This window comes from Leucoraja erinacea, chromosome 2, assembly GCF_028641065.1.
Source record: "Leucoraja erinacea ecotype New England chromosome 2, Leri_hhj_1, whole genome shotgun sequence".
Lineage (NCBI taxonomy): Eukaryota > Metazoa > Chordata > Chondrichthyes > Rajiformes > Rajidae > Leucoraja > Leucoraja erinaceus.
Window position 1 is genome coordinate 3236654 of NC_073378.1, and position 13515 is coordinate 3250168.

General features: G+C 42.2%; 1 protein-coding gene across 2 annotated transcripts in view; it reads right to left on the minus strand.

The window, feature by feature from the left end:
• Positions 1–2587: 2587 nt before the first annotated feature.
• The window catches only part of marchf6 (membrane-associated ring finger (C3HC4) 6), a 79942-nt gene continuing 69014 nt past the window's right edge, over positions 2588–13515 (minus strand). For both annotated transcript variants that reach the window (XM_055650916.1, XM_055650908.1), the window contains exons 20-26: positions 12606–12675; positions 11786–11967; positions 10998–11132; positions 9194–9283; positions 4177–4309; positions 3600–3735; positions 2588–3131 (exon numbers count right to left, since the gene is read on the minus strand). In XM_055650916.1, the coding sequence (XP_055506891.1) occupies positions 3044–3131; positions 3600–3735; positions 4177–4309; positions 9194–9283; positions 10998–11132; positions 11786–11967; positions 12606–12675 (834 nt within the window). In that variant the 3' untranslated portion in view covers positions 2588–3043. The remainder of the gene's footprint in view (positions 3132–3599; positions 3736–4176; positions 4310–9193; positions 9284–10997; positions 11133–11785; positions 11968–12605; positions 12676–13515) is intronic.

Sequence of the window (13515 nt, forward strand, 5' to 3'; positions counted from 1 at the left end):
ACTCAAAATAATCCGGAATCCAATTGTGTGAATATCCACAAAACCAAATCCTGATAGCTCAGTGCATTGCATATCTGGTTGTTTCCAATTAAAGTCAATGGTTTGTGTTGCACACTCCCTTTTAAATTCACCAAAGCCCAATTTCCCATGCTCTCTTTAAATTCACTGGGGCAATGTTTCACACATTTCCTTTAAACCCACCTGCATGTTGGCATTCAGTGACTTGTGTACACCCACACAAGTCCTTTTGAACATCAACAATAGCTCATCTATCATCATTTAAGAAAAACATTTTTTGGTACATGTATGAAAGTGAATGTCCTAACATTTTCCCATTACATAGCAGAATATTTGAGTAGTTTTGAAAGTATAGAAATACTTTATATAAAAAGGGTACACTAAATATCACTGCCTGACAAGGTCAGTATGAATTTTCAGATCCCGATGAGATGCATTCCAGGCCGCATTGAGGCACAAGGGAGAAATTTGTTGTTACCCTCATGGAGTTTTTTTTAAATCTTCACTAGTCATCGGCGAGGTATCAGATGACGGGAACGTGCAGGTGTTCAGCTAAACGATCGCCCAGTCTGCGCCTGGTCTCGCCGATTTGTAGGAACTCAGTGAACAGGGGATACAGTAAATGAGGTTAGAGGAGGTGCATCTGAACCTCTGCCTCACCTGAAAGGATTGTCGTGGTCCCTGGATGGCATCGAGAGAGGAGATACGACAGGTGTTACATCGCCTGCATTTGCAGGGTTCTAAATAAAATGTATAGATACAATTATAGACCACGTGCATGTTTAATAACTCAGAATAACTCCGCTGGAGAAGGATAGGTGATATTTCGGTTCAGGACCTTTCTTCAGTCTGATTTGGAGGGGGGGGGGGTGGGGTAGGGAGGAGGAGAAAGAAATATGGAATAGTGGAGGCACAGGACAAAGACTGGCAAGTAATAGGTGGGTAGAGTTAAGTGGGCTTTTGTATAGGCAGATGGTTGGACAAAAGCCAGAGGTGAAAAGGCAAGGTGGAAGACAAAATGACTAAAGAGTTGCAAAATGAGAAGTACAGGAGAGAGATGGGAATAAGAAGAGGGGATGTTTGTAGTTACCGAGAATTGGAGAATCCAAAGTTCATACTGTTTTCAAGAAGGAGCTGCAGATGCTGGAAGATCGAAGGTACACCAAAATGCTGGAGAAACTCAGCGGGTGCAGCAGCATCTATGGAGCGAAGGAAATAGGCGACGTTTCGGCCCGAAACGTCGCCTATTTCCTTCGCTCCATAGATGCTGCTGCACCCACTGAGTTTCTCCAGCATTTTTGTGTGCCTTCCAAAGTTCATACTGTTGGGTTGTAAGCTACCCAAGCAGGATATGACATAGCTCCATATTGCCAGACTTTGTCTCTCCCCCCCCCTCCCAATCATGAAGGGGCCTGACCGAAACATCACGTGTTCATGTTCTCCCAAGATGCTACCGGATCCGCTGAGCCACCAGTTAAGTTTAGTTTATTATTGTCACGTCTCAAACATTTGAGAGATGAAAACGATTAATCCAGAAAAACTTGTGAACGTGACATTGATGACATCCTTGCATTGGCCGCTTCGAAGTCAGGGAAGACCATTGTGCACAAGATAATTCTAGATCCATTATAATTGTATAAATATGATTTGGACAATGAAGTAGATTTAGATTGTTTTTACCTTCAGCAAATTTTCTCAATTGTTAATGCAAGACATCAGCACTGAAAGACTATCATAATGAATGCTTACGACACAAATATAATCATCAACACAACTATTTGTGCTGTAATCTTGTGCTTAAAGTAAAACGTACTTTAAAGCAGTTTGCATAAATGCCACTTTGCACTGATCTTTAAAAATTATATATAAATCGTGGGAAGATGCAATCAAATCCCATATAAGCCAAATATACCAATTTTCATCATCCACATATGCAGCAATTAACTTTTAAAAACAATTATAGGGAACATAAGTTCATACTGAAAATCTATATGAAAAAATTGTTGTGCACTTGGCCTTATTTAAGATACAGAACAGTCCCCACTCACTAAAGGCATTATCACCAGTTTGACTGCTTTGCACTATTTTCTTTTGAATATAATCCAGCTAAACATTTCAATTAGCCATTTACCGTACTGTGCATTTACACAGCACAGAAGGACATGGCTATATATTCATGGGATTGCTTCCCACATTTTATCCCGAATTATGTAAATGTTGGAAAGCATAGACATTCTTCGGTGCCTGAGCTAAACACACAAAACTTAGCTTTACTACAAGAATGCCAATGTTAATTGTGCAAAACTGCCCCTGTACCTAGTTCCAGAAAAGATTAGAACTGTGGTATAGAATTCAATTTGTGACAATCACTGAACACATTTTAGAGGAAGAAAAAGTAAAACATTTCCAAGGCTGTACAAGCATTGCTTGCACCAACTATTCCGAGCCTCTCAGATGTTTTTAACCATTGTTGCTGTCAATATAATAAATCACAAAGATTGATAAGAATAATATGGCTAAACATGTATGGCTGTTGCAAGAGATTGTGAAAATCAAACAAAAGCTCTCATTATTGCCATTCATTTGCAGTTTGGGTTTTCTTTTCCTGCTCAATAGTTTATTTTTTATTCTGTATTAAAACATCAGCCATTATGAACATTTCTAAAAAAAGTGAGTTTATGAAGTATTCAAACACCTCATTATATTGCCTCTATGCCACCGTCACTCCCAGAATGTAGGACAATAGTCCAAATAAAGTGATGACTACATTTAATAAATTAATATACATATTTTAAGATTTACAAAGCACATTCATTTATCTTTAAAGGGGCTCAGAATGTTCATTATATTTACACATATACAGTTACCAGACAGGACTGTGTAGGACTTTTTTGCTCAACATAAGCGATGGGAAAAGGGAGAAGTTGGGGCTTGGGGGGGGGGGGGGGGGGGGGGGGGGGGGGGGATTGCTGGGGTTGTGTGGTAGGAAACACATAGGAGAAAGGGCTGGGTCAGTCAACACCCACTATTCTTCAGAAGATGGTGAAGCAGTTGTCATCGTTTGTTTACCCGTCTTCCGCTCATAGTTAACAAGTCGTTGACCAACAAGATACCTAGAGTTAATGGAAAATACAGTACCGTCATTAAATGCACGTTTTCACTAGGATTGATGTTATGTCTGAGTGCCTTCCGCAACAGCAGTGATAAAACTACTTAGCCACATGATCCATGAGCAAGTGAGTTCATGTAACAAGCTTGCTAATATAGTCATTAGAAGAACCCAAGCACCCATCCAGACCAGTTTATACAACTGACAAACACATACAAATTTATCTTGCTCCTCTACTTTTTTCTAATTTGCGCATAATTATAATCCTTAGTAATAAAACTTGTATACATATACAAGAAGCACATTAGATATGGCCATAATTGCAGAGGTCTCAATTCCAGAAGGAAAGGATATTTTTTAAACATAGAAACAGAAAATAGGTGCAGGAGGAGACCATTTGGCCCTTTGAGCCAGCACCGACAAAACAGGGTGCTTAAGTTCAATGTATGGTGTTGCAAATTAAAATACCTACTTGTCATTTTTAATGTGTTCATATAGGCGCTTGAACTGGCGGATTTGGAAGGATAGGACTCCCATCAATATCACCACCATCAGAAGGAAAGGATAAATTCTACGCTGGACGAGATTCTGCATCTCAGTCGTCACACCTGCACAACAATGAAGAACAAAGCACCAACTTCAAAATTGATACTGAACATATTACACACACACATTGCAAGTTGGAAATGAATAGAAAATGTATTGCTTTATAAAGCATTTATATGGACTAACTGTTCATACAAGAAGGGCACTATCCTGTGCATAAGCAGGCTTCAAACATTAGAATTTCTATGGCTGGCTAGATTAAATAAAATATACCTAAAACAGTTAAAAATTCATCATTTTACACAATTCTTGGAACAAATAACTGGCTATTTGTCTTTATTGGAGGAATTTCATTTAAAGATACCCAGCTCAAATTTCAGTTTGGGGATTTTAGATGTTTTTTTACACTGTCAGAATAACATAAACATATTTGCTGATCAAGTTTGCATACCATCACTTTGTAGGAAAAATGAATAATGTTTTAAATATGTTTCAGTACATACCCAGCAATGGTACAATGCCAGCAGCTATGACATAGGGCACGCAGAGTGACAACAGCAACACTGCAATGACTGGTGCTGCTAGTTTGCAAATTATAAAATGTAAATCAATGTTTCGAATGCCATTTGCATAGACCTAAAGAAAAAGTTACAATTAATGCTTATGCACAAATTCAAGATGCAAGCAGCCCGCCGTTTTTGTTCACTAATTTTCTTCATGCAGGCCCCAAATTAAAAATATATTAATGATGTGGGAGGGAAAAGATTAAAATAGGAACTCGAGGGACAACTTTTTCCCCACACAGAGAGTGATGGGTATATGGAGTGAACTGCCAGAGGAACTATTTGAGGCAGGTACAATTAACACATTTAAAATAATTTGCACAGGTACATAGATAAAAAAAGGTTTAGAGGAATATGTACCAAATGCAGCAAATGGGACTGGCTTAGATGGGGCATCTTTGGTTTCACAATTCGCAACTCTTTTATCCTTATCTCACACCATGTGTTCAGTGTCATACTATGTGCCACGCAATATCTTTTCATCTTTGGCCTTTGTCTTACCATCTGCCTGTCTGGCATTCCCCCCTCACCCGCACCCACCTATCACTTGCCGTGCTTTGTTCTGCCCCTCCTCTCTTCCAGCTCTCTTCCCCCCCCCCCCCCCCCCCCCTACCCCCACCACATTCAGTCCAAAGGATTCCAACACAGGGCGTTGCAACTCCATGTTCACCAGAGATGTTGCCCGACCCGCTAAATGACTCCTGCACTTTGTATCTTTCTCTGTAATCCATAACTGTTTTATTCATTTCAAGTGAACATAAATGTGTACAGTGATAGTTATGGGAGTCTGTAATTCGACAGTCATCAGATCAGAACATATAATGGGGCAATTTTTAATTGTTTCAGTTTAGTTTATTGTCACGTGTACCTAGGTACAGTGAAAAGCTTTTGTTGTGTGCTAACCAGTCAGCGGAAAGACAATACATCATTACAATCGAGCCATTTGAATTCAATAAATCTGATCATTTAGACCACAAAAATGTGAGATCTGTTGGATTAGTGCACAAATCAAACTTGGTAACAATTTTCAGAAGGCCTTTGATAAAGTGCTGCATGTGTGGCTGCTAAACAACAGAGAGCCCATGGTATTGGAGGTAAGATACGAGCATAGGTTGGCTGAATGGCAGGAGACAAAGAGTCGCAATAAAAAGGGCTTTTTCTGGTTAGCGTCCGGTGACAGGTGGGGTTCCGCAGGGATTGGTATTGGGTCCACTACTTTCCACATTGTACATTAATGATTTGGATGATGGAATTCATGGTTTTGTGGCCAAATCTGTGGATAAGGTAGGTAGTTGAGGCCAGTTCATTGGCTATATTTAAGAGGGAATTAGATGTGGCCCTTGTGGCTAAAGGGATTAGGGGGTATGGAGAGAAGGCAGGTACGGGATACTGAGTTGGATGATCAGCCATGATCATATTGAATGGCGGTGCAGGCTCGAAGGGCCGAATGGTCTACTCCTGCACCTATTTTCTATGTTTCTATAACAGGAAGATAGGTGGAGGGCAGGTGGCGTGGACAAAGCAGGGAGTCTTTGGCAAATTGGGAGAGTGGGTAAAGAAGTGGCAGATGGAAAGTGTGCGGTCATGCATTTTGCTAGTAGGAATAAAGGCGCAGACTATTTTCTAAATTGGGAGATACAAACGGACTTTGTAGTGTGGGTGTAGGATTTCCAAAAGGTTAATTTACCAGTTGAATTGATAGTAAGGAAAACAAATGCAATGTTAGCATTCATTTCAAGATGACTAGAATATAAAAAACAGAGATGTAATGCTGAGACTTTAAGGCACTGGTCAGACTGCAGGTGGAGTATCGTGAGCAGCATTGGGCCCTATATCTGATTGCGGGTTGTGCTGGCATTGGAGAGGGTCCAAAGGAGGTTTACGAATATGATCCTGGGGATGATTGGGTTAATGCATGATGACCGTTTGTCAGCTCTGGGCCTGTACTCGCTGGAGTTTAGAAGGATGAGGGATACTTCATTGAAATATACAGAATAATGAAAAGCGTAGAGAGGATGTTTCCACTAGTGGAAGAGTCTAGGACCAGAGGACACAGCCTCAGAATAAAATGGCGTACCTTTAGAAAGGAGAGAGGAGGAATTTCTTTAGCCAGAGGGTGGTGAATCTGTGGAATTCATTGCCACAGATGGCTGTAGAGGCCAAGTCTTTGGGTATTTTAAAAGTGGAGATTGACAGGTTCTTGATTAGTAAGGGTGTCAGAGAGAAGGCAGGAGAATGTTGCTGGGAGGGAAAGATAGATCAGCCATGATTGAATGGTGCAGTAGACTCGATGGGCTGAATGGCCTAACTCTGCTCCTATGACCTATGAACTTAAGTTGCTGCGACTGAACTATTTTTTCATGCACAACCTTTTATCCGAAATTCCAAATAACGAAAAGCTCCGAATAGCGGACATTTTTTCGGTCCTTGAAGACGTTCACCGAGGGCGACCCGCAGAGGTGACAGCGGAACCTCCGGTCGGTCCTCGAAGAAAGGGGAACTAAATCCCCATTCATAAAAGAGAAGGTGAGGGTATATTGCGCGGGAGGGTTAATAATTGACAATCTGCTGCTGCCTGCCCGCTGAGTTAAAAAGTTCCCACGGTAGACTCACGAAACACAGTGTATCGTGAGTCTTGCGTGGGAACATTTTAACTCAGCGGGCAGGCAGCAGCAGATTGTCGCTCCTTTCAGTTTCACCCCACCTACACCCCTCTGCTTCCCGGCCATGTGTGTGACCCCTTCCCTCCCCTCTGCAGCTCCCCGCCCATTGCACCGGCGCGGGGGCTTTGCACTGTCTTCACGTCGGCGATGCCAGCAGGTCTAGCCAGTCACCGGAGACGTCAGGACCAACGGGACACCGACCCCCAGGCCCACTGCAAGCACGGAGATCCCAGAGACCCACAGCCAGCAGCAGCCCAGCCCCGTTCCAACTCCAGAGGAAAACTGCAAACTGGCCGGAGACGTCAGGACCACCAGAAGCCGCTCCCCGATGGGCCGCTACGGCGACAAGTGGCAGTTCGCCCACAGCCCGAGCTGCGCCCCCTCATCGGGACACCGACCTCCAGGCCCACTGCAAGCACGGAGATCCCAGATCAGCAACTCCAGCCCAGCCCCGCTCCAACTCCAGAGGAACACGCTCCCCGTAGGGGCAGAAGCTGATGGTGTGCAAGGTACTTCTTGTTCTTGGGGTGGCGCAGCTCGGGCTGTGGGCGAACTGCCACTTGTCGCCGTAGCGGCCCATCGGGGAGCAGATTCCTCTGGAGTTGGAGGGGGATGGGGGTATTGTGCTGTTTGATCGCCCCCTGCTATCCCAGGGACAGGGAGACACAGCGGCTTTTGAGAATGGTGGGCAATCACTTCCAAAGTTCTGCCCACACAGTCAGTACACCTCTCCTACACTTGTCTCGCGCACTAAGATCATCTCGCAGAGAATGATCCCAGCCTAACCCTCCCTATTCTGCAAGAAAAAACTACATTGAAGACTCAAACTCGCGATCGAGTAACTGCCGGGATCAAGGCGCAAACTCGTGACCTTGCGGATATGAGCCGAGCACTCTGCCACTGAGCCAGCCGTTAAAATCTACGCTAAAAATCTTCCATTCCAAAAGCCGAAAAATTCCGAATTACGAAAAGTGTCTGGTCCCAAGGCTTTCGGATAAAAGGTTGTGCACCTGTATTATGACTGCCTGGCAATGTCAATGTGGCAGGCTTTAGCAACGATTTTTTTCAACAATGGATGAGGTAAGTGTGGACTAAACGTAAATGGAACTGGAGGAGATGTGTATAGATTTGGAAAAAGGAAGGTGTGATGGTTTGATGTTAATAGAAAATAAACAAATAAAAATTAGGAGCCGCAATTTGCTACCACCTGTTCCTTTGCCAATTATAAATGAGCATCTGATGGCAGCTTGTGCATAATCTATCATCAACCAAAGAAGGACCCATGTACAGGTAGCTCTGACATAACGTACTAGTTTTGATTCTAAAGGGCCTGTCCCACCAGCATGCGACTATGCGGCAAGCGCGACCTAACGTGGTCGCTTGAGCCGTACGGCCTCGCGGGGCCAGTCCCACTTCAATCGCCGGAGCTGTACGGAGTTGTGCACAGCTGGTCCCGACATCGCGCGGGGCTCTGAAAAACTGACCGTGTTCAAAAATACCGTGTGGCAACAGCCTGCCGGCCCGCAGCCGCCTTGACGCCGTGCACACGTCTTGACGCCATTACGTCACACGCGGACTTCGCTCGAACTTCATGTCACTCACTCGACCTCCGCACGGCCCCCGCTTCCGGTTTGGTCGCGCTTGCCGCATGCAGGTCACATGCTCGTGGGACAGGCCCTTTAGAATCCTCATGTCATAGAAAATAGTGTTGCAAAGATAGTGTTGTCATAGGGGGAAAAGAGCTTGAGAGTTTCACTCTCAATAATAAAGTTTATTTTATGCTGCAAGATTTTTTTTAAAAAGGTCCTTTCATTTGCTATGTTTATTTCTGTTACTGCGCGCAAAAAATAAAGGCTGTATCATTGCACAAGAGTCAATTTTAATAACTAATTAAATAGTTATTAAATAACCAATTTAATAGTCAATTTTAAAGTATCAGCTGTGTTCTTAAAGAGTTTATCTAATGCATTTCGTTGTCTCTGTACTGTACACTGACAATGACAATTAAAAGAATCTGAATCTGAATCTACTTTACACTGTATGATTTAAGATGGCTACCGATGAGGGAGAAATGTTAACTCCTGCCACTAATGTGCTAATCCAAACTACAACCTTTTATTAAATAAAAACGTCTTTCCTTATTTGGATTTTATTTCATCAGCTGCTTCTACGCATGCATCAGGTCAATGTGGCCAATGTAATGGCAACTGTTGACTTAGAAAATACCATCTAATGATAGCACAATACTGAATAGTTTCCTTTGCATTTCCAATGTATTCTTGAACTACTTTTACCTGTTCAATAACAGTTTTCAGCCACCACTGAGGCCCCATCAGCGTTATAGCAGCAATAATTTTTGCATGTAGAACACCAAGTGCCCAGTCCTGTTATAAACACAAATATGGCATCAAGATGTGAAGCTTCAGGAGACAGGCACAAAGTCACAATACTCAAGGCCCCAACAGCCTAGTTTTCAAAACCAAGCATGAATCTTTTGACAATACATGCTGAATGCATGTTCTATGTTCTACATAGGTTCTGTGTGAAACAACTTGGCCCTCGGATTGGTGTTACATCTTTCTCCACCCCCCCCCCTCTCAATTAAAACTTACGGTCTTGATTCCCCAAAACAGGGAAAACTTCCTTAAAGTTACGAATCAAATGTTAGTGAACAAACTGGTTCATGAGAAACAAGAAATGACAACCAAAACGTTCTCAAAATTGAGAGAAAGGACATGGGGCTGACTAGTGCAAATTCCACTGTTGCTCGCTGCTCCAAATGTTGTACTAGGAAAGGCCCTGCCAATTTGGCACTGCTTTTAAGATTCTCAAACACTTTGCCTTGAGTGAATTGCCAGCACTTCAGGTAGGCCAGAAGATTATCAATTTCAAGCACTTCTCCATCCTATCATTTAGGTTGTCTGTCCACTAATGAGGTAATATTGTATTTTTACGGGTGATAATTTGTAGGCCAAACATTGGAGAACAGCTCCATTTGGTGAAAAGTAAAAGATTCCATAAAAACTGTTTGTGCAGTGTCCAGGCAAATATTCTAGTTTAGTTTGGTTCATTGTCACGTGTACCGAGGTACAGTGAAAAGCTTTTGTTGAGTGCTAACCAGTCAGTGGAAAGACAATACATGATTACAATCGAGCCATTCACAGTGTACAGATACATGATAAAGGGAATAACGTGAATAATCAAAGATAGTCTGAGGGTCACCAATGAGTTGTTCAGGACTGCTATCTTCAGCGCCCTCCATAATGTTTGGGACAAAGACCCGTCATTTATTTATTTGCGTCTGTACTCCACAATTTGAGATTTGTAATAGAAAAAAATTTGCACATTGCCAGATTTTATTAAAGGGTATTTTTATACATTTTGGTTTAACCATGTAGAAATTACAGCTGTGTTTAGACATAGTCCCCCATTTCAGGACACATGGCTTCACAGGTGTTTGTAATTGCTCAGGTGTATTTAATTGCCTCCTTATGGGCCTGTCCTACTTAGGCGATTTTTCAGGCGACTGCTGGCACCTGAAAAACTGGCGACTTTCAGAGTGGAACACACACATCGCTCTCTTCACCAGCCTGTTATGCAGGCGGGACAGGGCAAGCGGGGGGAGCGCTGTCTGAGTGAAATTCACACGGTGCAGAGCCAATGTGATACAGACACACACCGCGATGCTCAGGAAGGTTGGCGCTGTAATTAAGACAGTGAAAGCACAGCGGCGGGAAGGGTCACGTAAGTCCAGTTAAGGGGGGGGGGGGGGGGAAGAAGAAGGGGGGGGGGGGAGACAGAGTGGGAGACAACTTTTAAGAAACCAGAGATACACGGCTATGAAGCTTGGCGGACACTAACATTACCGGTCGGTTATCCTTGGTTCTGAAAACTGAATTGAAGCTTGCTTTGGTTTAGTGAAAATTCAAAAGGGATTTTGTTTAATGTTATTGAAATGTTATTTCAACCCCAGTTTTAGCCACTGAAAATCAATTTAAATTTGATTTGATTCCATGATTTCTTTCGAATGCATTTGGTCCGCTGAGCTACCGTCTACATGCAAGAGATGGGAACGTGCATTTAAGCGTACTCACGCACCTGCCATGGGTAAAAGAGAGGTGTCTGATCCAGAGGTACTCTTAAGGGAGCTACAATAACCAATTCAAACAAAAGTCCCAAAAGAAGAGGAACCATTCCAGCCAACAACAAGGCCACTACTAACGTTTTCACAATCTGTGGAGAAAAAAAGGCAAGAACATGAGAACAGACAACGGCCAAATGATCCCTTGAGCATGTTCCGCAGCTCAAAGATATCAAAACCAATCCCATTTTAGCAACACTGACACTTTCTTGCTCCCTCTGCCATAACCCTACTTTCCTGCAAAACAATTGTCTATCAAAATTTTCCTTAAACATATTCAATGTTTCTGTCTCCACAGCTCTCTGAAGTAGAGAATTCCAGGAGAGTCTTAACTGGCAGCAAGGAAATTCCTCACCTGTTTGAAGTGGTTGAAACTATGCCTCATTGTTCCAGATACCTCATAAGCAGAAAGATCCTCTGTATTCAGCTGGCTACCACCCCTCATCCAATTGCTCAACATTTCTTCAGACATCAACCCCTGCATCCCAGGAATCAATCCAGTAAAGCTGCTTCCAATGGAAGAATGGAATTTCTTAAAATATGGAGATCAAAACTATATAGCTGAGATCTCGCTAGCACCCTATAATTCAATGCTTTAATCTAATTAACAGATTGTACACTGTTGAAGTCCCAGCACTGATTCCTGTGACACAACCCCCCACTGCCAGCTATCGATTGTCAATCTGAAAATGACCCACTTCCAAAAAAGCAACTCACTTTATCTTTAGTAGGTTGAATAACTCACCATGAGGGACCATTCCCTTAGTTTCTGAAAAATAACATCTCGCCCTTGTGGCATCCATGCAGCTAGCACCGTAATTGCTCGGATAGTCAACCAGCAGATATACAACCCACAGGCAGCCGTGTATAGTTCATGAATTTTGGCACTCCCTGTCCAAAATGACATCAACCAACGACCTGCTGAAACTGGACACAAAATATTAATTGACTCATTGCTTCATTGAAGGTTGCAACACAAAATTAATTCATACATTGAAAACAACGGCCAATAAATATTTATTTCAAATGCCCAGGATTAATATAGCTGTCGAAAGATTCATCCAAGTTCTATTTGTGGTGTTTTAAGCCCAACATTTTAGCATTTCATTCTAACCAGTCCAGTACAACCAATTTACAACCTAGTATTACATTTGCCCAGAAAATAATATTAATTATTCAGAGGTGATTATTTTAAATACCTATGGCCACTGAACCTTAGTTGGCCTTGCAAACAAATCTTGTGTTCAAGATACAAAACATTTAATTCTCCACTTTATACTCTCCTGAGATTTCATCTTTAACCAATTGCACTTCAAATAGTAGAATTTAAATTTGTCTAACTTTTCTTTGCAGGCATATACACTGACGATCTTCCTTGTTCCCCTTCCTTACACTTTTGTAATGTGTCTAAATCTGGTCCAAACTGAAGACCGACCGATATGCAAAAAGTGCTGCGTTCCGCAAGAATTATATTAATATTCATTCAGCATAAATCAAGATGATCATAAAATATACATAACAAATGTTTATTGAGATTTCAACGAAATGGCAGTAGTTCCGTGTACCTGGTAACGTGAGGCAGATGAGACTGGCAATCAGCAATGTTAGACACATGAAGATTACCAATAACAGGATCTAAAAGTAATAAAGAATAACTTTGTTAGTGAAGTTAACTTTGTAAAAACTTGACAAGTTAAGCAAAAAACAAGCTTCCATCAAAGTACATGAAAGCAGTACAGTTTCAAAATCTTTCATCTAACAATAGCTGGTAAGTACAAGAACTAATTATTTCTGTACACTTGTTAATAAAAGCAAGTATGCAGGTGCATTGGATAGAAGAAAGCAAATGTCACGCCAGCCATCATGACAATAGGATTAGAGTACAGGATGTCTTCCTGAAAGTTTGCAGTGTCTTGGCCACACCTGAAATATTGTGACACAAAGTACTGGAGTAACTCAGTAGGTCAGGAAGCATCTCTGGAGGGCATACATTGGCAATGTTTGGGGCCAGGACCCTTCTACAAACTGACTAAAAGGATGAGAAAGTTGGAAGAGAGAAACGGAGACAGGGCAGAGCCTGGCACGTGGTAGGTGCATATAGTAAACCTCTCTCCTTATTTCATAGCCTTTTGTCTATTCATCGCTGGCCTTTGTCCAAATATCTACCAAACAAACCCCCTCCTCATCGATATCTCCAGGAATCTGTCAACAAGACAGATTCTGGAGTGGCATTAAAATTTGTAAAACTGACAGGTTTGGACAGGCTAGATTCATGAAGGATATCATGGATAGTGGGGAAGTCTTCAACTTTGGGGAATTATAGTTCTAATGGCTAAAGAGTTGAAGAGATTTGGGAAGCCAATAGGAACAAGGGAATGAATCTGGATATCAAAATAAAATTTCACAGGAATATTTCCTTTCCATTCCTGATACCAGTTAAGTAGTTATTCTCGAAATACAAAGATAAGCCAACAC